Below are 25,623 nucleotides of genomic sequence, written 5' to 3' on the forward strand. Positions count from 1 at the left end.
TAAATTTCGATCAAAAGCGAGCAAACCTAACATTACATTTGACCATCTCTGGCCTCGACTCAACACACACTGCAGTCATTTTTTCGCTCCACTGTCGCTTTTGTTTAGTCTCGTCCAATTCCAAGTTACGTTCCTCGCTTCTTTCTTTTGTCTGTCTGAAAAACTTAATGTGTGTGTGTGTGTGTGTGTGTGTGTGTGTGTGTCTGTGTGTGTGTGTGTGTGTGTGTGTGTGTGTGTGTGTGTGTGTGTGTGTGTGTGTGTGTGTGTGTGTGTGTGTGTGTGTGTGTGTGTGTGGTTGGCTCGGCCTCCTTATTGTTCAGCGGCTCATATTGTATGCAGCAGCTCTCGCTCTCTTAAACGCAACCCCAGCGGCTTTTCAAGTATGCAGTGGTTGTTCAAAAAAAAAAAAGGAAAAAGGAAAAGGCCTGCACGCCACTCGGCTGTGAATGTCAGCGGACAGGAGAAGACAAGAGGAGACTCCAAAGTCAGACAAGATGGAATCCATTGATTCGAGTTCTCACTGTAGAGATAATGAAAGATGGGGGAGGAGGAGAGAGAATAGTTGGCTGTTGGCCTACTAGAAGGATCTGTAAACAGTACAGCAGATTAGTCTCCCTTGAATACCCTTTGAGGAGCCATGCATATGTGTTTTTGCTTCCATTCATCTGTCCTCCTACTTCCTGTACAAGCATATGCACTTGCATAGGGTTGTGGTGCATAGGATGCGTTTCTGGCAAGCTGTCGGCTAACCAGCAGAGCGAGGCGAAGCAGGCAGCGAGCGAAGCCTTGAATCCCGTCCACCTTTTTGAACCCGGGCTCCAAGAACAACATCTCTCGCCCGCCGCTTTCCATACATTAATCACAAAGATGTTCAGCTTAATTTCTCTTCCAGTATGAACCCTCTGAGGTGGCCCCCGCAATTCACGGGACAGACGTACGGTATGGATATTGCTGCCTTCTCTGCTGGCCAAAGACTTGTCACTGATATAAGATGTGTAACTCTAACAGTTGGATCAGTTCTGCCTTGCTCTAGTTCCAGTGTCTGTGTTACATCTAAATCAAGTCGTATCTAATATATCGGATTTATTTTTCGCCACCTCGGTGTTGAGAGGAGGCCGAGACTGCGGCGTCTGCGCTGAAACAAGAAGCACATGTCTGCTGAAAGCTTGTGTGTGTGTTCTCAGTGCATTTTTAAGGAGGGTTGACTGTATGCATGCATGCATGTAGTATGACCCTCTTGATCTCATCCAGGCGCTGCTGGAGATCAGAGGATTATACGTCTTTGAGAGATTTACTGGTCATGCCAGGTAAAGTGTGTGTGTGTGTGTGGGTGTGTGTGGGTGTGTGTGTTATGTGTGTTATGTGTGTTATGTGTGTGTTATGTGTGCATCTGCTATAAATCTGCGGCTGATCGTGTGTGAGCAGGAGAAGAGCCATGGCCTCAGTGTATAGGATAATAATTGGATGATTTACATTTTTTTTTTGTGCTGTGTTTTTTCCACGCCTGCCCGAGCCAAGACAGCAGTGGGAGGGGATGGAACTTCTGACATCAAAACAATGTATCTGTTACAACGAGGAGCAATAAATCTCAACTCTCAGACCCTCTCCCTCTTTCCTCACCGTCCTCTCCACTCTCTCACTCCATCCTTCTTTTGTCTCCCTGTGTCCGTCCTCGTCTCTTCATCTCCTCTTCCTCTGCCTCTTTCGCTCCTCGTACAAGCCCTCATTTGTTGGAAATCATTTATGAGGCCCATCAGGAATCTTAGTGAGTGGGAAGGTCATTTACAATACAGTCCACAGTTTCGCTCACTGGATGTGACATCCCTCAATGTTTACATGTCCTGTCTGTCATTCAGTTCATCGGGAGTACCTATTGAGCATGTGAAAACAGTGGCTCAAGAGGAGCTCATCATCAGGGTTATCTTTGCTTGTGAAAGGAGAAGTCAGTAACAGAAAGCCTGCTTTACAAACTGAAGTTGTGAAGTTTGAAAGATGAGTGTCTGCATGACCTGGAAGAGAGGGTCTAATGAAAATATGCCATTGGTTGCACTGTGGGAAATGTAGGATGCAGTGTTTTTGGGGCTTGACCCATACTAGGGACTGAAAGTCAGGGAATCAACTCATTTTGACCATTTGGTCTTTAATTACTAAATCCTGTTAATAATACACATATGATAATATTGTGTAAATAATCAAGCACCTCTTAAATTATTTTATTTCCATTCCTGCTCTGTGATTGACTCCAACATGGTAGGTGACTATGGGTTTCAATTGAGTCAAATTCATTTGCCAAAAGAGAAACAACAACATACAATAAAAGTTAGAAATGAATTTGACTGATAAAATTTTTTCTATCGATAAAACAATACTGTTATTGTGAATTCTTTTGACCATAATAATCAAGTAGTGAAAATAATCTGATATTGTGACAGCCCTAGAATGAATGTAACACATTTGATGAGTAACAGTTTGAGTCATTTTAGAAGCCAAACTAGTTCCTGCCCTTCAAATGAGAAGACTTTCTTTTTTTTTTTAATTATTGTCAACTTTTGGTTTTAGACTGTTGGTAAAAAAACAAACAAGCGAACTGAAGATGTTACCTTCATCTGTGGGATATTGTGATGGGCATTACATAACAATTTGTTGTTTTGTGGACAAAATTATTATTCTGAAAATTAACAAACTGATAATCTGATTATCTGATTTGTTGTTGCCTTAAGATAAATAATAATTAAAATGTTTGTTGATTAGTGAAATGAAGGTTTCTCATGTTGGAGCAACATAGGTTTTTATTTATAATATTTTGGGAATTGTATGCCGTATGAAAGTGGAGAGAGACACGGTGAAAGGTCCATGGCTGGACAAGAAATGGGAACATAGTCGTTTATGATTGGCCATCAGGACACCGCAGCATATCTTTTTATGAATACTTTATGAATACAGTCTTTGTGTGGGACAACAAAAGCTTGTAAATTATATAACAGGATGTAAAGATGCTTTAAGGTGTTAATGAAATTTTTTTTTATATTGATATTGATATATGATATTTTTTCCTAAGTGCTGTACAGTCTTCACAAACTGTAGCAAGTAGTAAAGTCTTCCTCCTCTTGAAAATATGTTTTTTCTGCTGGTTTCTAGTTACAGTTGAATGTTTTAGCTTCACTGTACAGGACTTTAAGGATTTATTGTGTGGACTCTACACAGAAAAAACATATCAGACACATATATTGTTCCAAGCAGACTATATATATGTATGTGTCTATATATGTCTTAATACATGTATTGAGGGGAACTTTAATTAACATTACAGTATGCTGCTGTTACCCCCTCATGTTTGACTTTGCTCTGAATCTGTACTTCCTCCCTCCTCCTCCAGGTTTGTCACACGCTTCATCGAGCTCGATGGCCTCACCTGCCTCCTCAACTTCCTGCGCAGCATGGACTACGAGACGTCAGAGAGCCGCGTCCACACCTCCGTCATTGGCTGCATCAAAGCCCTGATGAACAACTCCCAGGGCCGCGCGCACGTCCTGGCCCACCCGCAGAGCATCAACACCATTTCACAGAGCCTGCGGACGGAGAACATCAAGACTAAAGTGGCGGTGCTGGAAATTCTCGGGGCGGTGTGCCTGGTGCCTGACGGACACAAGAAGGTGCTGCAGGCCATGGCACACTACCAAAAGTACGCTGCTGAGCGGACTCGCTTTCAGGTGAGGGGAAACTGACGTGAACTTTGTCAGAAATGTAGAGGTGCAAACAGCTGTCATGTTACATGAATTGTGGTCGTGTCTCAAACATAAGGGAGCCTTTGCTGGAGTCATGAGGCAGACAGAGATTATGGGAAAAGGCAGACAAAATATTTCAGAGTAATGCTCAAATAAATCTAGCTGTGGTCATTTTGGTCACCTCAGACTGTTGGCCTCAGGTTAAATCAACACTCTGGCCATATTAAAGGCAGGCGAGGACATCCAGAGTTATGGAGGTCAGAGTATGTGTAGTGCTTTAGTGACTAGCAGGACTGAGTCAACAAGCCACATCTCACACGTCCCCCCGGGGTGTGTGGTAAATCATGCCACCTCGGGCTAAGCTAACACCACAGGAGCTGAGTGATTCCAAACTTATGAGGCTTTTTTTAACGTTTGTTTGAGTTATGATTAGGCTGCAGAAGTATGTCGGGGAACAGTGCAAGAGGGGAGCAAAGGGTGTGAGACGTGAGAACAGTTGGCCCTGTGTTACCTGGTCCTCTTCAAGGTTGTGTCAGTTTTGATAAATCAAGATTTTCTTGTCGTGTTCCTTTTTATCTCCGACCCTGAGTTGCTGTCAGCGCTGACACATATTTTAGATCAAACACGCTTGCTGACTAACTTTCCCGTCTGTCCTGAACATGCAGACGCTGCTGAATGAGCTGGATAAGAGTACAGGCCGCTACAGAGACGAGGTCAACTTAAAGACCGCCATCATGTCCTTCATCAACGCAGTGCTCAACGCTGGAGCTGGGGAGGTTAGCACAAACACCCATATGCCCTTTAGATTGTTGAACTCTATAAAATAGCTTGAATTTAGCTTCAGTATTTGGGAACATAAGCCATGGATTGTTTTTTCTATACCTGCTTAAATTTGGATTAAAGTAAAAATACCCAAATCTTCAACATTTTTGGGAAAAAATGCTTTTTCGTGTTTTGGCAGAGAGGTAGATAAGAAGAGTGATACTGCTCTCATGTTCCTACAGTATGAAGGTACAGCCAGCAGCTGGTTGAGCTTAGCTTAGCATAAAGACTCGGGGTAAGGAGGAGAAACAGCTAGCCTAGCTCTGGCCAGCAGACTAAGATCCACCAACCAGCATCTCTGAAGCTCACTAACACAGATTCAGATTGGGTTACTGTAAGAGCTTTTGCCACTGATCCAGTCTTTGTACTGAGCTGAGCTCACTGGCTGCTCGCTGTAACTTCATATGTACGGTAGAGACATGTGAGAGGCATTGACCTTCTCTCCGCCAGAGAACGATTAAATGTATTTCCCAAAGTGTCTGTTACTTTACATATTCCTTCAAATGTAAAGCCCAATTTGAATGGGTTTTATTTCTCAAGGGGTGGTTGGATGTTGATGTTAATATTGCATGTGTGCACTTATCCCTAATTTAAATATTCTGTACAGAGTGCACATGTCAGAATTTATTAAAGCCACAAATACTGCTATGGACTCTTGGTTCCATAGTCAGTCCTCCCTTTAGAAACCTCATATTTGAACATGTATTCTCTCTCTGATGGGAAAGCACTTTAGTGACAAGGGTCACATGCTATTCCATTTTCTGTGGAATATAATTGTCAATCACAAACTTTCTTTCCTTCAGTAATTTCGCAAGCACTAAAATATTGTTGGGATTGATGAGTTTAGCTCGGTTTAGATACCAAGGCTCATGCTAGACATTTAATTACCCATCTCCCCATTTGAGGTACCTAATGTCCCATTAATCCCACTTGTGGATTCATTTGTTATTCTTAGGACAACCTCGAGTTCCGCCTCCACCTAAGGTACGAGTTCCTGATGTTAGGCATCCAGCCGGTCATCGACAAGCTCAGAGAGCACGAGAACGCCACTCTGGATAGGTGAGAGCAAGACCTAATGAGCAATCAACTAATACTAATGATCATCCTCATCAGTTATAATTCTTCAGGGCAGACCAGCAGGAAATTACTTCACCCTTATGTTTAGTTGAGATTGACTTCCTTATTGTTTGGGTTCCCAAAGATCATCAAAATAATGTCTTATATATTTATTTATGTAAAATCCCTTTATTTTATTTCCTTCTAGTCTCAGTAAAATTCAGTATCTTCTTCTTCCCTTAATAAAGGCGACAAAATACTAAAATTACTATACAACTTTGTTATTATTACATCAAGTCAGGAAATTAAGTAAGTTATAAGTTATATGGGCTATGCACAAGCAAACACATTCTTTTTGTTTGCCGAAAAGTCATTCACAGATTACCAAATGAGTTAGACCCCAGAGAGGCTGACTCCCTGTTAAACTGTTAGGATTTCTGTTGGTGTTCATATTTTACAACTGGAGACTCTGAGAACCCAACAAGAAGTAATGTGTTATTTTCTGTAGATGGCTTCTTATACATGCCATCAATTCAAAATCATGTTCATAACCAATCATCATAAAATCATGAAGTATTAAGTTGTCAGAGAGGGCCTGGTTTCTCCAGGACCCAAAATACAACATTAGGGTTAAATACTTTAATCTCACACAAGCATTTCTCTCTGTCCAGGCATTTGGACTTCTTTGAGATGGTGCGGAATGAGGATGACTCTGAGTTGGCCAAAAGATTTGATATGGTGAGTAACCTAGAATTACTTTTCAGCTTTACAATACTATTAAAGTTGATATTGGCGCCTGTACTTCTTGGGATGTGTGGCTCAAATGATCCATAGTCAAGCAGACCGATGGTCAGACTTCATATAATACCTCAAGACTGGTCCTTTTTCTTATTAGACGCATGTAGATACTAAGAGTGCCGGTGCCATGTTTGAGCTGATCAAGAAGAAGCTGAGCCACACAGATGCCTACCCAAACCTCCTCTCCATCCTCCAACACTGCCTGCAGATGCCCTGTGAGTAGCTGCATGCAGAGATGTTTCTCTTGCCTTTTACCAGATGAATTTTCTGCAGTGTGCATATTGAACTGATATCAATTTATTCTCATCACCTTACCATTCCTGTCTGCGATTCCGCACATAGACAAGCGTGGCGGCGGCAGCCTGCAGCACTGGCAGCTCTTAGACAGGATCCTTCAACAGTTAGTCCTACAGGACGACAAGGGAGAGGACCCCGACGCGGCCCCTCTGGACAACTTCAGTGTTAAGAACATTATTCGCATGTGAGTGAAATCTCGTCATCCTTAATCACAGCAGACATGTCATACAAGGGCAGACACACAACCTCTGCCCATTGCCAGCTGTCATACAGAAAATAATTATTTTGCATTAACATTAGTGTATATATAAAGATGTCACACTCTCATTTCTGGAAAAATACATATAATATAATATATATATAATATCATAAATCTTAAAGATAAGAAATAACTCTAATATCAACAGTATGTGCTCATGTATCAGAGAGGAAACATTTACAGTAAACCAGCATTCTCTTGTGTTATAAGACCTGTTTCAACACTCTTGGCCTGGCTCTCTTTGTGCCAGTGATGGGAGTGGAGAATGCGATTGCACAGAAGGGTGAGGTGAAGTGAAGGTGGCAGCAGGGGGTAGTTGGTAGAATCAGAGGAAGAGCATGAATTGGCATGAAAGCGGAAGACTGAGATCAAAAGGAAATTGCTCTAATCGCATTAAGCGGGCATGCAGGCCAGCCGGCCAAGTCAGCCATGTTTAGGTGCAGCGAAGCGGTCACTTTGCCTCATGCAGAAGACAAGAGGGAGAAATGATCATTTTTTAAAGGAAAACCACGCATTGAGGCTTGGAAGTAGATGTTTTTTGTATGTCATCATGTGCACGGTTTAAACTGTCGCTCAGAGAGATTCATTTCCAAACGATCACTGACATTTGCTGTTTTTTTGCGGCCTGGATTTCACTGATTTTTGAAATTAATCTGCACTTGTGCCCATGAGCGAAAGACCATGGTGTGTGCTGAGTATAGGTAGTGTTAAAAGATGGCATTCTGAGCTTTGTCTATACGATACATTTGGCGTGCGGTTCTCCCACGAGTTAACTTCAGTTTCTTCTTCTGATGTGCTGTCATTCTACTCTGTCACCATCTTTCTTCTCTTCCACTTTTTGGTTATTTCTAAACCAGGCTTCAGATCAGTGATGAATGTGTTTAGCCGCAGCGGTGAAAGCAGCGTAAAAATCTAGCGTGGTAAACCTTGGCCCCTGCTAGCTCCTACTTTGTTCACTAATTCAGCCACTACTGTTTGTGCAATCAGCTCACTTGAGCGTAATTCTTTCCAATAGCGAACACAAAGTGAACTTGGACGCTGCATCTGAGCCCGGATGTCCATTACTGTCCGCTGCAGATCCATCACGGCAGTCAAAGCCTATCCCTCACTTTACATTTTTGCCAAAGTCTTGTTGTGTTTCCATAAACTCTCTGAGAGGAAATTATGCCTGGAGAGAGGGTGCGTGAACTGAGCTCTCCTTGTTGTTTTGGCTGCACGCCGGAGACCCTGGCGGTTAACGGGTGAAAATGTACAGTTTGTCTCGTGCCGCAGCGGCTCAGAAGGAGAGGAGGGGGGGACGTTAAAACAACTGTTAAAACAACTTGGAGACAAAGTCGTTCATCATCTGCGGTCACCATGACGACGGCTCTGACTGCTCACACGTGTGCCTGACCCAAAATTAACACTCTTGTACAAATCACATTTTTCCACAGCTTTGTAAAGGTATTTATTTGACTAGTCAACAATAAAGTGATTGGGTCTTTTTGCTCTAATGAGCTGGAGTGTTACTGGAGCTGTAATTAAAGCAGCACCGACTTTGTAATCAACTTCAGACAGTCCTGTGCACTAACACAAGACCTGAGGAGACCTAAATCTGATTAATGACCAATTTGCTTTTAAATTACCTTGTGGATTTCCTCGTTTGAATTGATTACAAGTATTTAAGTGTGAATCATTACCACGGTGAAGTGACTTTATCCTTATTGGCAGTCCTACTTTCCCCGTTCAGTATTTCCTTCTCTCATGCTCTTTCTATTTCATTGCTCGTTTTAGACTGTGTTTAGTGACACTGAATACATGTCTGTTCTCTCAACTCTAGCCATGGCTTCCACCAGTGCTCAAGGTTTCACTTTCCAATCTCTCTTCATCTAAATTAATTTCACAAAACACTCCATTTGTTAATCCTTTTATTTCTCTTTCATTCAGTTTTAATATCTTACCTCCTATTTTTAACATCTACCAATGATTGCGTCATTATCAGGAACAGTCATTTCTCACATTAATTGAGCTCGCATTCAGAACATCTGTGTAACCCTGTTTAACCCCAAGCTGAACCAGGTGCCAAAATGTATAACTCTCAATATAATTGATTTCCGCTCTGCAGGATTTATTTTAGCACTAATGTTGTGTCATTCAGCTTAACAGAGCAAACTGCATCAACCCAGTCGATGCTGGTAATGAATCTGAATTCCTCTCACAAAAGGGAAGTCAAGAATTATTGTCAGTGATGAATAGATTTCCAATCTAATGATTGGATTTCCTCAAAGTGTTCCAGCTTGACTTGGTTGGTTTGCAGTTGACCCATTTGTGCAAGCATGTGCTCAGTTTATCTGTCAATTTGTGTCTGTGCTCATTTTGTCCGCCTGCTTTACAGGTTGGTCAATGAGAATGAGGTGAAACAATGGCGAGACCAGGCAGAGAAGTTCAGGAAAGGTAAAACTTGTTTGACACACTGCTCTCTGCAGGTTGAAGGAGAAAATGCATCATCAAATGCATCATGCATTTTTGTCCCCATCAATCAGTGATTTGTAGGCACATGTATTAAAAAACAATGTGCTTCTCTTTATGCACCTCTTCCTCTTTGCATTTTATCCTCTGAATCTACATCACATTTGTTTCCTTTTAGATCATGTAGAGCTGCTAGCTAAACTAGAGAGGAAGGAGCGGGAGTGTGAAACCAAGACCCAGGAGAAGGAGGATATGATGAAGACTTTGAACAAGATGAAGGACAAACTCCAGCGCGAGGGAGTGGAGCTGCGCTCAGCCAGGGAGCAAGTCCAGGACCTGTCCTCACGAATCACTGACATAGCTGTGAGCAGTGCTGCTTTTAATACTAGCTTACAGTATGAGTTAGTGTTATGCTCCTCTGTAACCCGGTAGCTGATTGCTAAGTTATAGAATGAATGTACATTTATATTTTAATGAGTTTTACACTTTTACCTAATGAAAAAACACTGTAATGTACAATTTTAAACAAAATAAAATTTGTTTTTTTTGGGAGCTACCCATTTAAAAACTAAAGGAAAGAAAAAAAAAATAAACTTCAATCCCAAAAAACCCCAACTTATAACACTTTAAACTAAAAATTTAAAATTAAAAAAAAAAAAAAAAAAAAAAAAAAAAAAAAAAAAAAAAAAACAAAAAATAAAAAATTATTCCATCTTAAAAAAAAAAAAAAAAAAAAAAAACGGCCCAGAAAACCAATCAAAAAAAACAAAGGAGGATATTTAAAAATAAAAAAAATATTAAAAAAAAAAAAAAAAAAAAAAAAAAAAAAAAAAATTATTTTAATTAAAAAAAATTTTTTTTTTTTAAAAATAATTTTTTTTTTTTTTTTTTAAAATTTTGTCAGGGTCTGTAGTTATCGAACATACTTGTAGCTGTTTATTTTGGAAGGTTACGCTTATTTTTGATGTATTTAGCTTTTGAATTTGAATGCACTTTGGTGTTGACCGCCAAATGAATGTATGTAATGTCAAGTCATAATAACATTGTCTTCTATTTTCCATCACTCCTCCAATAGGGCGGCACTGTGTCTTTCCCGCCTCCTCCTCCTCCTCCTGGGGCACCCATGGCTCCGCCTCCGCCACCTATGACGGCTGGCTTTCCTCCACCACCTCCTCCACTACCATTCAGCTGCCCGCCTCCTCCACCGCCTCCCCCTCCACCTGGAGGGCCGCCTCCTCCACCAGGAGCCCCTCCCATTTTTGGAGTCCCGCCTCCTCCCATTCCCTCTTTTTTCAACTCAGCGACCACCATGAGCTCCAAGTCCATCCCTCAGCCTTCTCATCCGCTGAAGTCCTTCAACTGGGCCAAACTAGGAGAGGTGAGAGAACAATGAGAACATGTGTTCTTTATATATAAAAAATCCCTCCATTTTTACATCAGATCTACACATCTGATGATATAATGAGCATGACTGATCTGCAGTATACAATAAAGATATGGTCTTATAGCTAATGCAATCGCACAACAACGCAGTACACAAGTAATGCAGAACAACATTTAAAAGTAGTAACCTCAATGTTAGTCAGTGTTTAAATGTTAATCCCTTATGTCTCTTTACTCATTTTCAGAATATGATCAATGGCACCATCTGGAACAGCATCGATGACCTGAGAGCTTTCAAGATTCTTGACCTCAAGGACATAGAGAAGATGTTTTCAGCCTATCAGAGACAACAGGTTTGGATTTGTTAACAACTGGGATACAGGAATGCAGTTTTATGACTTGGAGTTCAGTGTGTGTGTGTGTGTGTGTGTGTGTGTGTGTGTGTGTGTGTGTGTGTGTGTGTGTGTGTGTGTGTGTGTATATGTTTGTCTTGGCAAGCATCAACATATAGACACAGAAATCCATGACATACCTGTTGTTTTAATCACTGTTAGAGTTTGCAAGTGAATTTAGATTATTTAATGTGTTTGTACAAGTGAGAGAGAGAGAGAGTGTGTGTGTGTGTGTGTGTGTGTGTGTGTGTGTGTGTGTGTGTGTGTGTGTGTGATGGGCTGAGGGGGGCGGGATGTTGTCAGAGGACTCTTGAGGGTGCAAGGGTCCAACTCCAGGCTAACAGGAGCAGCTGTTCACTGCTGAATGCCTTATTGTAGAGATGCCACAGAGCTCCAGCTTTGCCCTTGTATCTGCAAAGCCCTTGTGTGAGAATTGGGGAACTGGCTGGGTCATCAGGGGCTCATGGGTAAAGGCAACACAGAGGAAACAGTCAACACCGCTGGAGTCACGAGGAGTCACGATACTCTAGGGAACTTGGCACTGAAAAACTCAAATAAAGAAGCAATTGACTAAACCATGTTGAACCAGGAACTAACTAATAGGATAATTGCAGTATGCATGCTTTTGGGGCGATACCATACACTACATAGCAATTACTTCCCTCTTAATTACACACCACTTGTCATGTGTGCAGTTTCATAAAGTGATATATTTTACTGCCTCAAATAAGTTTAAGTGGAATGTTGATATGCCCTAATGAGTTTCTAGTAATCACATTTTAAAGCAAGGTCTTTCAGGCTCAATGGAAGAGCAATACTTAACCTCTACAGATTACCATTGTGTAATTCCTTTTATAATGCATTTTACTGCCATGCTTTAAAGCCTTCTGACAGCTGAAAGCACAACTTCTCTTTTCAGGCTTTTATTAAAGAGTAATGGGTCATTTGAGGTTGTTGCTGACAGTGATTTACTGTGGGTATTTATTTATACAGAGTAGGTTTTTACTGGCACAGGCCGAACGGTTGAATGCAGATCTCTATGGATATAGCCACATAAAAACCCGAGATCTTCCTGGCTTTGACAACTCGGTTCCATTTGGCAAGAGCGAGATTCAGTTCAACCGGACAATACTGCAATGTTTATACATGGCATAATTGCTTTTTTTAAGCTTGTCATTGCTCTTTCTTTCAAAACGGGCTTTTGTTTACATTCGCCCCCCGTAGGATTAGTTACCACGCTCATTTTTCATGCTCTTGTTTTCCATGTCAAGACAGATGTAGATGCAATCAGAAGAATACATTATAACAACCGTGACCTCTTTAAAAATACAGAAACCAAAATCGCTTTTTTGTTCACCTATGCAGCTCAGAGATATTTCAGACTTTCAATGTAGATTCCATGAGCCCATGATGACTTGGACAGTAGATTATTATTGTTTTTTCCCCACTGAAGGTCTTCCCAGCTTCAGCTTGTAGTGTGCATAGTTGTAGTTCTTTGCTCTAGCCACCACTTTTTCTGCTTGAAGTGCTAATCTTTGCATGTGTTTTCAATTTTTTTGTGTCTCTCTGCACTCTCCGACTGCCTGGGCAGGACCTGCTCACTAACCAATCCTTCAAACAGGTGAGTTAAAGGTCTTCCAGCAACTTTATCTCATTGTTATCCACTTTCTGTGCTCTACCTTCTCTTCTGCAATACAGCAGCCACCTGTTACTTGTAGGATGTGAACACAGTGATCACATTTTCTTGTTTGTTTGTTTTTAAAGAGTTTTGGGATGTATGACCCTCCATCTTGCATACCTTAATGTTAAAGCAGCTCTAATCAATATTTTAATATTAACACAGGGTTAGATGACTACATGTAATGTGAAAGCGGTTGCCTGTAATGATGAAGCCACAGAGAATTCTCACCTGACTCTTCATTACTCTGTGTGTCTCCAAAGGAAGTTTTCAGACCCAGTATTGAGCTGTAGGTCACCCATATGTTGGCCGTGTTGCCGCTGCACTGATTAAAATAGCAGCATATCTGTTCCAATAAAACATGTGTGAGACGGGCGACTGAAAAAAGAGATTTAGAGCGTTTTTCAGCTCATTGTTTTGCCGTCTGGTTTGTAACTTCGCTTCACTCTCACCAGTCTCATAATGTCGTACTAAAAACCCACTGTACATGCAACTAGCTGGTGAACATAGTGAAGCACTTAGCAACTGAAATGCCAGATGGTGGATGGGGACCAAAAGCAGAGCTCGGTGGAGGAAGGTAAAATATTGGACTTGCGCTTGTCATGTCACCAGAAACACGACTCCAAATAGATGCTAATGTTGCTCTGTGTCTGCACATTCAAAGACTTGAGTTTCACCACTGTATGAAATAACAGTGTAGAGTATGTGGCCAGTGGAAGGGAAGAAGGTGCATAACTGGTTGGATGTAGACTTGGACTGTTTCCCTCAGTGGAGGTTCAGAAAACCCTAACTTAAATGCTGCATTAATCTTCATCATCATTACCTTATGTTCATCTTAGTTATTGTGTTGATTACCGTGATCACCATCATCTCCTTCCATTGCCTTAATTGTCATAATATATCATCATGACCTGAACAGGAAAAGCCTACATTTAAATATTAAAAAATCTCAACCATGTTGCCTTCCACAAGATTAACAAAACAGTCCAAACACCTGACCACTCTTCAATCAAGGCACTTAATAACTGATATAAAAGATGAAAGGGCAAGTCTCCTGTTACACATACACAAGTTGGCAAATTTGCCTTTAACACGTGGGTAGTAGGGGCTTTGGCAGGCCCAGCAAATGGGAGTTGTCCCCCTAACCCAGTGCCAACCTCACTCTGCTGCCAGGCACCGTGGGTCAGGCATGGAAAAACGACACTTTTTTTTTTTTTTTTTTACAAGCCGCATCTGTTTTACATACGTCATAGCCAGCAACCTCAAAAAGGACATTTTCTGGCATGCAGGAAACCAGTTCGGACCGTAAATAGAATGTGTTTAACATGCAGCCCCGACCAGTCTTTTTTTTAACACGTGTATTCTTTCCCCTTGTGGATTTTTAATACTACATTTGTGTGAAACTTACAAAAATATCTGACCCGCCTGAACCGAGTTTTGAAGTGTTTCCAGTTCCTCTGACAGGTCTAAAGGCCTGCCTGCATTGTGTTTGCAGTGGTGACTCATGAATTTTTGACTTTTTAAAAATATTTCTACCCTTTTTTTGATACATTTTCATATACCTTCCACAATTCAGTCTAGGGTTTTATCATTTTTAATGAGATGTGTATTATGGCCCATGAGAACTGATGCATGTAGTCAGTGACTGCAAAAGCAGGTCAGGGAACTTGACCTGAGGCCAACTAAAGTATTTGGCTGGAGTGCAACCTTTTAGTCTGTGCACTGTGAAAGTGGCAGTGATCAAACTGCAACAACTGGCCTTGGTTCTTTTGGGTTTTTTGAGGTCTTTTTTTTTTTAAATATCTGCTCCAAATTAGCGCATCGTTAAATGCTTAGAGGGGGTCATGTCATCTCTCAACAAGATAAAAATATCAAACAGATGTGAGGAGGACACATTTCATTTTGCAGGCTTTGTATTTTCTCTGAGCACTTTTCTCAGTGAAACTATGTTTCAGAGTTAATCAGTTTTTTTGTCTTTATTTTTCTGCAGAAAGAGACGGGCTCTATGGATGACATATACGTCAGCACACGGAAAGTCAAAGAGCTGTCGGTCATTGACGGTAGACGTGCACAGAATTGTGTCATCCTGCTTTCAAAGTAAGGGTCCCAGCCAGAATGATTAATTCTGCTACATTGTACCATCAGTGAACAGATCATGAACAGTTAGTAATAATCTGTTAATTCCATTATAATTATGGAGAGATGCCCTGATTGTGAGCTATTGAGAAGTAAGTGACAGTGCAGCCTTTGGGTCAGGGGTTGGAGCTATAACTCAGTGTGGAGCTGCTCAAAACAGGTGCTTCTTATGTCGGGCACAGGAAATGTGTTTTTAATGGACACACAAGGACATCTGCCAGTGTAATTGAATTACCATGCATACACTTTTTTGAAAAGAAGAACAAACTGAGTCATATGACAGATTGAAATCATTGTCCAGGTCAGCATAAATCTCTGGAGTAGTGTTCAAGTTTTTGTCTAATTTGAAACATTCAAGTACTGTCAGTCTCCACAATAAGTCATAAAGAATAAACTAAGACACATAAAATTGACCCCCTCCTCCCAAGGGGCTTTGAGGCCCACTATATCTGAACCGGAATCAGTTGTCATCATTTAAGATCCACTCGACAATATGGTTACCATTTGTATGTCTGTGTCTCTTGATCCAAAGCCCTTTGGGGAATTTGAATCCTAACCCCACTTTACAGATCAATAAACAGGCTTCCTGAGACCTTTCACTGTCTGACAAAACAGCAGCATGGTCCCTGAGCTCACTCTCATGTCAATAGTGAATGACCTGAGGGTACAAACTAGACCCAAATGGGGTCAGCAGTTGGTCAATAAGTCTCTGATGCACAGACTAACAATGGTGTTATTGATCACAACCCAGCACACTTAACACTGATCAGATGCACTGAAAACAGCTGGCAGTGCTTGCGGCGGTTGATGCCGGTCCAGACCAGTATTCAGAGTATTGGTATAAGTTCACTCACAGTTTTCTGTCTGTAATATGGCAATGAATTGCATGTAATGAATGAATGTAATTCAAGAAACATTCAATAAACCATTTTCTTCCTTTGCAGGTTAAAAATGAGTAATGAAGAGATCAAGAGGGCGATCCTAGAGATGGATGAGAGGGAAGAGCTAGCCAAAGACATGCTGGAGCAGGTAAGGTTCAGTGTTTGATGTATGATCATGTATATACAGTATGTAGCTGGGTCGTTGCATTATGCATTATGACTGTTTGGGTAGGTAAAAATGGATTTGATTGTTTAAAAAGGGCTTCAAAAATGTACTTGGCCCAGGCGAAGTAATATTATAAATTTCAGTTATTTCTGACAAGGAAGCATAAAATAAACAACCTTATTGCGACAACCAAATATTACAGCTAAAGTAGTAAAGGTAATCAACATTCAAAGAATACTTAATACCACATTTCCTGAAAAAAGTTCAGTACTATACATTTCAGTCTGCTCCACAGACAAATGCATTTGCATCTGGAATAACATTGTTCTTGCGTCTTTGCAGTTGCTGAAGTTTGTCCCAGAGAAAAGTGACATCGATCTCTTGGAGGAGCACAAACATGAGCTGGAGCGGATGGCCAGGGCTGATCGCTTCCTCTTTGAAATGAGCAGGTAAACAGGTCTACGTTACTGTATAACACTTTTATACGTGTGTGTTCAGTATCTGGTTTCTGATGTCTACTATATGTTTTTTTAGTGCAGCCAAACCATCTGCAAAGCATTGAATCACATAGATCTGTAATTTGCAGAACTGGTGGGATATGGTGATGAATGAATATGAGTTACACAAAAGTCAGTGTCTGTATGACAAAACAGATGTTACAGATTTTTTAAACTGCACGACAACAACTTGTAGATTTTCTGCAGAATCGAGACATCTGCCTGTCACCCACAAGTAGATCCTAAAATATTGTGAAGCACAATGTCTGTTCAAACGGAATGACCTTCTGAAGCATCATGGGAATGCTGGGATCAAGAACAAGCCTCGAACTTTAGTATGATTCATCCTTTAGCTGAGAAAATAAGTCATGGCTGCCCTCTGAGGACTGCCATCACATCAGAGGGTGGGGACGCTTTAAATCGCTGCCTCTTTTGTTTTGCATTCCATCCTTTCTCAGAATCGGCACTGTTTATACAAGATAATTAAACCTTTTCATTTCCTTCAGTGAAATATTACCCTGTCCACTTTCTTTCCTTTTGACCACATCTCCTTTGGTCTGAGGAATACATCTGGGATTTAGTTATTTCCTTTTTTTTTCGCCATTTAATATCCCCAGTCCCTCTTTGAAATCCCTACTCCCTCCCCAAGTGAACATTTTGGCAAGTTTAACGTACCCATTTGTCAACTCTCCAACTTGATGGGAGCCTATTAGATGATAAAAGGCCTGTGAAAACCGAGAGAGGGAGTTTTGTACAATTGGATGACTTCTAGCTTTGAACTTCCACTCCCCTGAAGACAAATTTAACTCACCTCCCTTTTTGTTTCTTCCCCATTTCTCCTCATTTTACCTCTTTCTTCCCTTCATCAGAATTGACCACTACCAGCAGAGACTGCAAGCTCTGTTCTTTAAGAAGAAGTTTGCAGAGCGTCTAGCCGAAATCAAGCCTAAGGTTGAAGGTAAGGACCTTGGAGGCCACTTAAAGGCCAAGAACCTAATTCTCAGTTATTGGTCATTTAAAGGATAAGGCTTGTAATATTCTTCTTATTGCCAACAAATTCCATTGAAAAATCTTAAATGTGTGTTAATCCTCAGCTGAAAATAGTGCCCAACAAATGCATAATTTCCTTCTGTTTAAACTGTTTTTAAAGATGAACTTGCCTAGGAACCAATGGGCTTAAGTGCCACGTACAGGGTATTGCCTGTACGTATTCTTATCCTAAACCTTTGTCACGTTTTTCTGTGAGGCTTGTTCGCATGAGTGTTTCAAGTAGGATTCTGCAGGCAAACACACAGTGAATAGTTTGTTTCAGCCTGATGAATGTCACCTGTTCACGAGGAGGTGCGAGTTTGTGAGATTTGATCATTATCCTAATCGACGCCCCAAAAATGTCCATATAAGGCGGTCTCTTCTGCTCCTTGTGTGGGAAGCTTTTGTTCACAAAAATGTAAAAATGTTTCCAAAGAGTAAAAAAAGAGAAGAATTTCACACAGCGAAACGTCAAGTACCACTTTGTTGTTTAGAATATTTTCTAAACACGTAGAAAATATTAATAGAGCAGCTGCCAACAGCGTGTCGAATTCTCTTGAATCTCGTATGTGCCACTTCAGAAAAAATGTTGGTTTTGTTCTTTTTATGGGATTTGTTGACAACAAGAAAACACAGACAAAAACAGCTGCTTTATTCTTTAAAAGGCAGAAATATTGTCCTAAAACAGTGCACTTTTAACATGGTTTAAACAACAATATTACACGCCTGGAAGCAAAAAAATTGTTTCCAGCACTAAAAATGTCACCAGCTTTGAACTCTATGACCAATGCTTTTCACAGTGACTTGTGAAATCTTCTTCTTTGCGTTAAGTGTGCATGTGTGTGCATGGTGAGAGCGGGTGGCCGACTGTATATTGGCCCACTGTAGTTTTTCCCTTGAAGCCAGCTTCCAGGTTACCAAGGAGGCTGTTTTGGAAAGCTGGCTCTTGTTGAGAGGGGAGAGCCTCTCTCGTAAACACTGCAGCTCACTTCAAAGACTCTGGTAAAAGGCTCCCAATGAGCTCCGTAGACATGTGTGTGTGCACGTGTGTGCACATGGGTGTGTCATTACTGAGCTGTCACAGTGTCCGTTTGAGCCAGAGCTACTTGAAAGACACTTCTCCACTGGCCTACATGCTTTTCTCTGCACATTATTTGTGGCAGCAGTGTTTTGAGAGTGCTGACTGACAGTTCAGCTCTGTGTGTGCTGTAGCTGTTTGTCAGACAGTCTATCTATTCTAGTCTGAGATCAAATAAAATGTATCTCCTCACATACGTTACTACACAGAACAGAAAGAAGGTACGAGCAAATGAATAATCCTGTGAGTGCTGATTCAAGCCTCCGGAATCTTTGTTGTTGGATCCAAGTGTTCCCAGACCACACTGTTCATCAGTGCCCATAATAAAGTTCTCATCCTCTTTTACTATTCATGTTACTTTGTCATATACTCTAGATGAGACTATATTTCCTTGGACCACCCAGTAGTTCAATAGAAGACAGTGCAGTGGGCCGCCAGGCCTTTCTGCATCCAGCAGAATGCTGTCAGCAGAGCCAGAAGAATGGTTCCCATGCTTCATCACAGCAGAAAGAACTGTAACAATAACAATATGGATTTTGTTAATGATTTTCACATTCACACTGAAGTTTGCTCTGTGGAGAGGGGGAACCACCTGGACTATGCCAGACAAGTCTGTTCTCGGGGGGAAAGAAATGGACAGCATGGGGTTGTGTTTGGAATATTCCCTTCCCCCTGCTGTTTAATGGATGGATGGAAGGACTTGATGGGTTTCCCCACTGAGCTGCCCAGTTGTTGTGGGGAATATTGATCAATCATCATGAAGGATGTTAAAAATGAAAAGGAAAGGATGAGAACCCTTGGGCCACGTACATTTGAGACTTTGCATGTGTGTCCTTGGGAGCTGAGTAGAGAAACGGAATGGAAGGGTATGGAAAAAGGCCCAGTTCATTATGTAATATAAAAGGTGATGCACTAAGCAAAGTGCACACATATCAATCACCAACTATATGATCTCCCCAGCTGCCTCTCTCTCCATTTTCCTCCAGCCCTCCTGACTGCGTCCAAGGAGGTGGTCCGGAGCAAGAGGATGACTCAGATCCTGGAGGTGGTGCTGGCCTTCGGCAACTTCATGAACAAGGGCCAGAGAGGAAACGCTTACGGCTTCAAGGTCTCCAGTCTCAACAAGATCGCTGACACCAAGTCCAGCATAGACAGGTGGGCCAGGGGGGACCTTGGACATCAAATTAATAATTAATTTGGATGGCCGATCACGATAATATCCAAACAGATACGTTACAGACTTGTTTGTTTACATAAGAATGTCATCAGTATATTAGCCAGCAGGATTCCAGAATGAACAGCAGGGTTTTCACTACCATTGTAAGACTTGAGTTCAGGGCCTAAGCATTTTATTTATTTAGGATATTTGAATATATTTTCACATTCCAATTCCAATGTCTGAATATTCTTAAGATTGAAAACGTCATCGCTCTCGGAAAGGGTGTACTAGCATTATTGTGCTAATCATTGTATCAGTGGCATAAAATGGTCTTAATGTCGATAATGTGGTTTACCGCAATTATTTCTGGGACAATATATCGTCCAACAAATGTACAGTAGTTAGCGTGACAGGCCTAATGTCAAAAAGTCCAAATCCAAATGTCAAAATTCAAACAAATGTCCCCTAGGCAGACCAAAGCTTTTATTTAAATATTAATTTTACATCTTCTTATGTTTGTATCACCCAAAGCATGATGGGAACACTCGTGTCAAAACAGAGAAAATGGATCCCAAATGGAAATAAAACAAGGGAGCGACAAAATCCAGGGAATTTCTTGACAGTACCATGGCTAAAAATGTTCCATCAACTTGGTCCTTAAATGCCATGTCCAGTTCCTGTGTTCTGTGTTTTATTTTTGGAAATACAGGAAAAAAACCCACATATCAAAATATTAAATATCAAAATACATATAGAGAGATATAGTTAATAGAATATGCATAACTAATAGTAGAGTTCAACCTGAGCAATACAGCCTGGATTCAAAGGGTTAAAGAAAAGTATTCAAGATGATCCTTTAATTAGCAGCTCTACAAGAAGTAGTGTTCTTAGATTACTGTTGTTAAAAAACTTTTGTCTTCAATTGGGATTTAGGAATATCACCATGTTGCACTACCTGATCATGATCTTTGAGAAGAACTACCCTGACACCTTAAACATCCAGCAGGACCTCAGCAGTGTACCAGAGGCTGCCAAAGTCAAGTGAGTGCACAAAATGTCACCATACTTATGTATCTTTGTGCCAACAGTTGTTACTAGGGTAAAGAAAACACTATATAGTTAGTAGGTGATTTTGATTTTATTATTTGGTGGCTTTTACTTTAAAAGGTCATTAAGAATGTAAATTAGGACACAAATTGTACCCCAGTACCCTATGCAATAGACAAAGATTGTCTCCACAGCAGTTTTTTCTCTTTCTTTCACTAGTTTGTCGGAGTTGGAAAAAGAGGTGCACAGTATCAAAAGTGGACTGAAGGCTCTAGAGGCGGTGAGTTGTATTCCGTTTGTGTCACGTTCCCTCCCATCGGTTCTTCTCCTGTCTGTAATTATGTTTTTGAGCAGGGCAGAGATGGACAGCAGGGTGAGGTGTTTAAATGCTGGTAATGTTCCACGCTGACATGGAAACGCCAAATGTCACATTTCCAGCCACACACAGTGACAAGGGCTTATGTGCACGCACATTTGAAGCCACATACACGTATTACACTGAACTACTTTTTTTTTTTTTTTAAGTTTTCGTAAGTGAGGAACTTTAAAATCATCAGATGTTCCTTCCCTTGGCTTAAAGGAACATCACTGATGACTTCCTCTGTCCATCTATTCCTTTTTCTATTTAAGTGTATTAAGAAAACGAGAATCTCGTGACTTAACATCTCTCATCTGTTTTGGGCCCTCCAGGAGCTGCACTACCAGCAGAGCAGGACGAGGGAACGTGGGGATAAATTTGTGGCTGTGATCGGTGACTTCATCACCGTGGCTGGCTTCGGTTTCTCTGAACTTGAGGACCAGCTGAGTGAAGCCAAGGACAAGGTAGCTAAGTGCATAACCACATAGTGAACAGTGTGTTTGAGTGTGAGAGAAGATCATACTGTAAGTTCATGTCCACATGGGTGGCTTTAATGCATCCTTTGCTAGCTGCCAAACCTTCATGTCGGACAGAAAAGGAGGGAGGAAGAGCGAGACAAAACACTGAAGGGTGAAACCATGAAACCCCTGTGCATCCCTCTTAGTCCAGTGTGATGACTTCAGCAGAACTGGGGGAAACCCAGCACTGAAAGATTAGCATGTATTCCCCCTGGTCCTCCCTTTTGTGTTTGCCTCTTTGAGTCAGTGTTTTAAATCCATCCGTCCTTCTTTGTACAACCGGGACAAATGGCCTTTTGAACCCTGCTGGCTGATGTATTGAAGTATGCAAGCTGAAGACATCAGTGGGACTGAGGGAATCCCAAAGTAAGACAGCGTTGAAAAGATTTATGTGGACGTGTTATTTAATTTGCAGGCCTTCGGTGCTCTGTTGCACATTTAGCATCCTGTGCTCACACATTGGAAGCTTACATTAGTGCAGATATTACATCCTACTTTAGGATGAGGCTTGTCTTTTTCCAACATAACACAATGATGCTAAATGCTCAAATTCTCTAAAGGATCAACAGATTGTGAGAGAGACAGGGAGAAAGAAAGGAGGAAGGGGCCCGTGGGTTTCATTTAGAGCCTCCCCTCTACTTAATTATTTGTTCAAGGAGGAGGTCGGTAAAAAACTGGAGGGAAAACGGGCCAGTTGGTACGTCATGGGAAAAGAACGGGAGGAGTAGGGCACCGGTTGCTCCTGTAAAACAAAAGAACCTGTGTTCACCGGCCCAGACTCTAAACACACACTTTTCCTAACACAACTGTGTGTCTGAGTGTGTGTGGTTGGTAAATGGGGAGTCTGACGCATTAACTCAGTGCTTGTCAAGGCTCTCTGACGCTCCATTAGGTTTCCAATATGGAAGTGTGGGTGTGCACTCAGCGTCTCAAGAAGGTAGAGGAGGATGACTAAACAGAGCAGGCGGTCCAGTGAGGCTCATAAAGCTCCATGGCAACTAATGTATGTGTGTGTCTGCGAGAGAGAGAGACACACACACACACACACACACACACACCCTCGCCAGACACTACTACATACATTACAAAGGATTACAGTTGTCCAAGGTCATGTGGGTTATTGGGACGGAGGTTTCCAGAGGAGAGAAGGGATTTTCCTCTTATCCAGAGAGATTGGTTGGGTTTATCCTTAACAACACATCCACACACCCACACATCGACATGTTCGCAGACAATACAAGATTCAGTCTCTATCCAAAAATAAAAAAAGCTCAGTTTCAAACAGAAAAAAGCAGACCAGGGAGTGCTTCAAGATATTACATTGCCACATGGGCTGTTGGAAGGGGAAATATGAAGATTAAAGACAGAATTGAGTACAGTGGCCTAAAAACTCCAGATTCAGGCATTAATGTGAAGTTTGGCTAATAAAAGACCTTTAGTAGAAGGATTGGAATAATGAAAAACAGCCCTTATGTATCGATCTGTCTTCATCAGAGAGATTTTCAAGTTGCACTTTCATCATTCATTCACCCAAACTAGTGTCTTTGAACATTTTAGGCCATTTGCTTTAAATTATGTCTACTTCACAGTGCTGCCAAACATTTTCCAAAGCAGACTGAACTGTTGTTTGTCTGGTGGTTTAATGCCTTTCCCACCTTACAGGCAGCCATTATAGTTTCCGTACAGCATCAGAATGAACCTGTAGGGACTTAAACCATACCTGAGTTGGCTAATCCTTCACAGCACGTGCCATGCCTGCTTTTAATATTGTACAACTTAAGCCATCATTGCAAGATCAATAACAAATAATTGCAGACTGATTAAAAAAGTGGGGATAGATTCCATAGCAGCGATGTCCTTTGACAAAATTGATACAGACATATTAATGATGGATCACCTGTCACAAGCATGTTGCTCTTTCAGCTAGATGCTAACATGTTGATTTTTACCATGTTCAGCATTTGCTAAATGAACTGAACACATATTACAGCTGAGGCTGAGGGGAATGTCATTAGTTTTGCAGGTATTTCTTCATAAAGCAAAGTATTGGACAAATACAAATGATCATAGCGCTATGGGACAAATAAGGGCATTGGGACATGGTATCTGTACTGAATTTCATGGCAGTCCATCCAAAAGTTGGATTATATTTCACTCTGAATCAAAAATGTCAACCTGCTAGAGGAAAGGTCTGAGAATGATTAGGTCATCAAGTCATCATAATTATATGTCAAATCTTGTTGAGACTCTTCAATTTGAACCAAAGTGGTGGACCAACTGAACGACCAACTCCCCAGCCAACATTGCGTCCCCGCAGCCTAAACAGTTTTGCTTTGAAAATGGTGTGTGGAAGAATAAAGTATATGTGTGTCTGTAGTTGGATGTTCATTCCAATAGAGCATCTGTATTTCTAACCATGTGACCAACAAATGGTAATTGTGTTTCCATGCTTTGTGCAATGAATGGATCAAAGCCACGTTACAGTTGAAAATGTTGATCCTTTTATACAGGTGCATTTAACCAAAGCTCTGCAGAGACTCCACTGCAGTTTCTCTGCACATAAACAGTGTTTTGTCACTGTTTTCATTTCCAGCTCAGCACCAATTTCCAACTTATTTCCCACTTGCCCACTTTCACTGGACCTACCACCTCACAGCCACTAATCCATAATACTTCAGCTATTTCACCATCCCTCAGCTTTTTTTCTTCCTACACTAAATAAGTTGGCACAGTATAGCTGGGAGACTGGTATGATGGAGGGGGGAGGGGGGGTCTCTTCCAGGGTGTTAGCCACAAACTGAGGACCTATTGAAAGACAAGCTTGGCTCATTTCCGCTGTATCAGTGTTCAGACCATATTGATTCTCTGAGGATGCCCCTGTCTTCCCGTACACGTTGTTCGTGCCAGATAAAAAAAATTATGTGCTTCATGATGTTTGTAAAAAATATGTAGCCTAGTTAATTAGGTTTCCCTTGAGTGCATTTGCATAGCAAGTTCTAACACACAGAGCAGTCAGTGGTGGAGGAGAAGGTGCCAAGCAAGACCAAATCTATGATGTTAACCAGAGCCAATCAGAAACAGCCTGTGGAAAAAAATCAGTGGATTTTCAACATCTTTAAATCAAAGTGCCTGACAATATCTTTAATCAGCATCTACGGTGAACAAATATGAACGCAAAATTCAACACAAACAGCAGGGCCGTAATAAATACTCTATCAAGACAAAGAGATAATTAGCCTCTCGCTGAGCGCAGCAGTGTTTGTGTGTCTGTGTGAGATGAGCTAAATCTGTGCAACTTCACATTCTCCAATTGTGTGTGTGTGTGTGTGTGTGTGTGTGTGTGTGTGTGTGTGTGTGTGTGTGTGTGTGTGTGTGTGTGTGTGTGTGTGTGTGTGTGTGTGTGTGTGTGTGTGTGTGTGTGTGTGTGTGTGTGTGTGTGTGTGTGTGTGTGTGTGTGTTTTACTCATTTAACACAGACCCGAAGGGACGAGAGGAAACAGATTTGACCAGACACATAATTACAGGGGGGGTGAGGGATGATGGTGGCGGTTGTCATGGTGACCAGCCCATAATGACTAGGATGATTTTGTATCCTCAGAAAAGAGCGAGCCCCAACTCCTTCACATCACAACAGCACAACCACATACAGTATAAACTAGAATGATATGATGTTTTCTGTCACTTTACTCCAACATACGATAAGAATAGAACAGAGTACAGTACAATAGAGACTGCTGCTCTCCAACTGGAACACTGTTTGTTTTGAGATTGATTTTAGGCTGCAGGGTTAAAGTCAATGGCCCAGTTATTTGTGAATGTATATTATATGTTATCACAATCAATAACTGGAGGATTCGCTTGCTATATTTTAAAATCCACTAAAAGTTCAACTGAGC

General features: G+C 41.3%; 1 protein-coding gene across 3 annotated transcripts in view; it reads left to right on the forward strand.

Annotated features, from left to right (window-relative positions):
• The window catches only part of daam2 (dishevelled associated activator of morphogenesis 2), a 99,269-nt gene that overhangs the window by 67,666 nt on the left and 5,980 nt on the right, over window positions 1-25,623 (forward strand). For 2 of the 3 annotated variants that reach the window (XM_051393135.1, XM_051393141.1), the window contains exons 6-24: window positions 3,377-3,710; window positions 4,391-4,501; window positions 5,503-5,606; window positions 6,275-6,341; window positions 6,499-6,616; window positions 6,744-6,882; window positions 9,332-9,390; window positions 9,584-9,768; window positions 10,481-10,783; window positions 11,034-11,141; window positions 12,772-12,801; window positions 14,849-14,955; window positions 15,939-16,023; window positions 16,384-16,490; window positions 17,408-17,496; window positions 19,632-19,800; window positions 20,738-20,845; window positions 21,071-21,131; window positions 21,542-21,673. In XM_051393135.1, the coding sequence (XP_051249095.1) occupies window positions 3,377-3,710; window positions 4,391-4,501; window positions 5,503-5,606; window positions 6,275-6,341; window positions 6,499-6,616; window positions 6,744-6,882; window positions 9,332-9,390; window positions 9,584-9,768; window positions 10,481-10,783; window positions 11,034-11,141; window positions 12,772-12,801; window positions 14,849-14,955; window positions 15,939-16,023; window positions 16,384-16,490; window positions 17,408-17,496; window positions 19,632-19,800; window positions 20,738-20,845; window positions 21,071-21,131; window positions 21,542-21,673 (2,416 nt within the window). The remainder of the gene's footprint in view (window positions 1-3,376; window positions 3,711-4,390; window positions 4,502-5,502; window positions 5,607-6,274; window positions 6,342-6,498; window positions 6,617-6,743; window positions 6,883-9,331; window positions 9,391-9,583; window positions 9,769-10,480; window positions 10,784-11,033; window positions 11,142-12,771; window positions 12,802-14,848; window positions 14,956-15,938; window positions 16,024-16,383; window positions 16,491-17,407; window positions 17,497-19,631; window positions 19,801-20,737; window positions 20,846-21,070; window positions 21,132-21,541; window positions 21,674-25,623) is intronic. The other variant, XM_051393148.1, reaches the window with a different exon arrangement.

Source organism: Dicentrarchus labrax, unplaced genomic scaffold, assembly GCF_905237075.1.
Source record: "Dicentrarchus labrax unplaced genomic scaffold, dlabrax2021, whole genome shotgun sequence".
Lineage (NCBI taxonomy): Eukaryota > Metazoa > Chordata > Actinopteri > Moronidae > Dicentrarchus > Dicentrarchus labrax.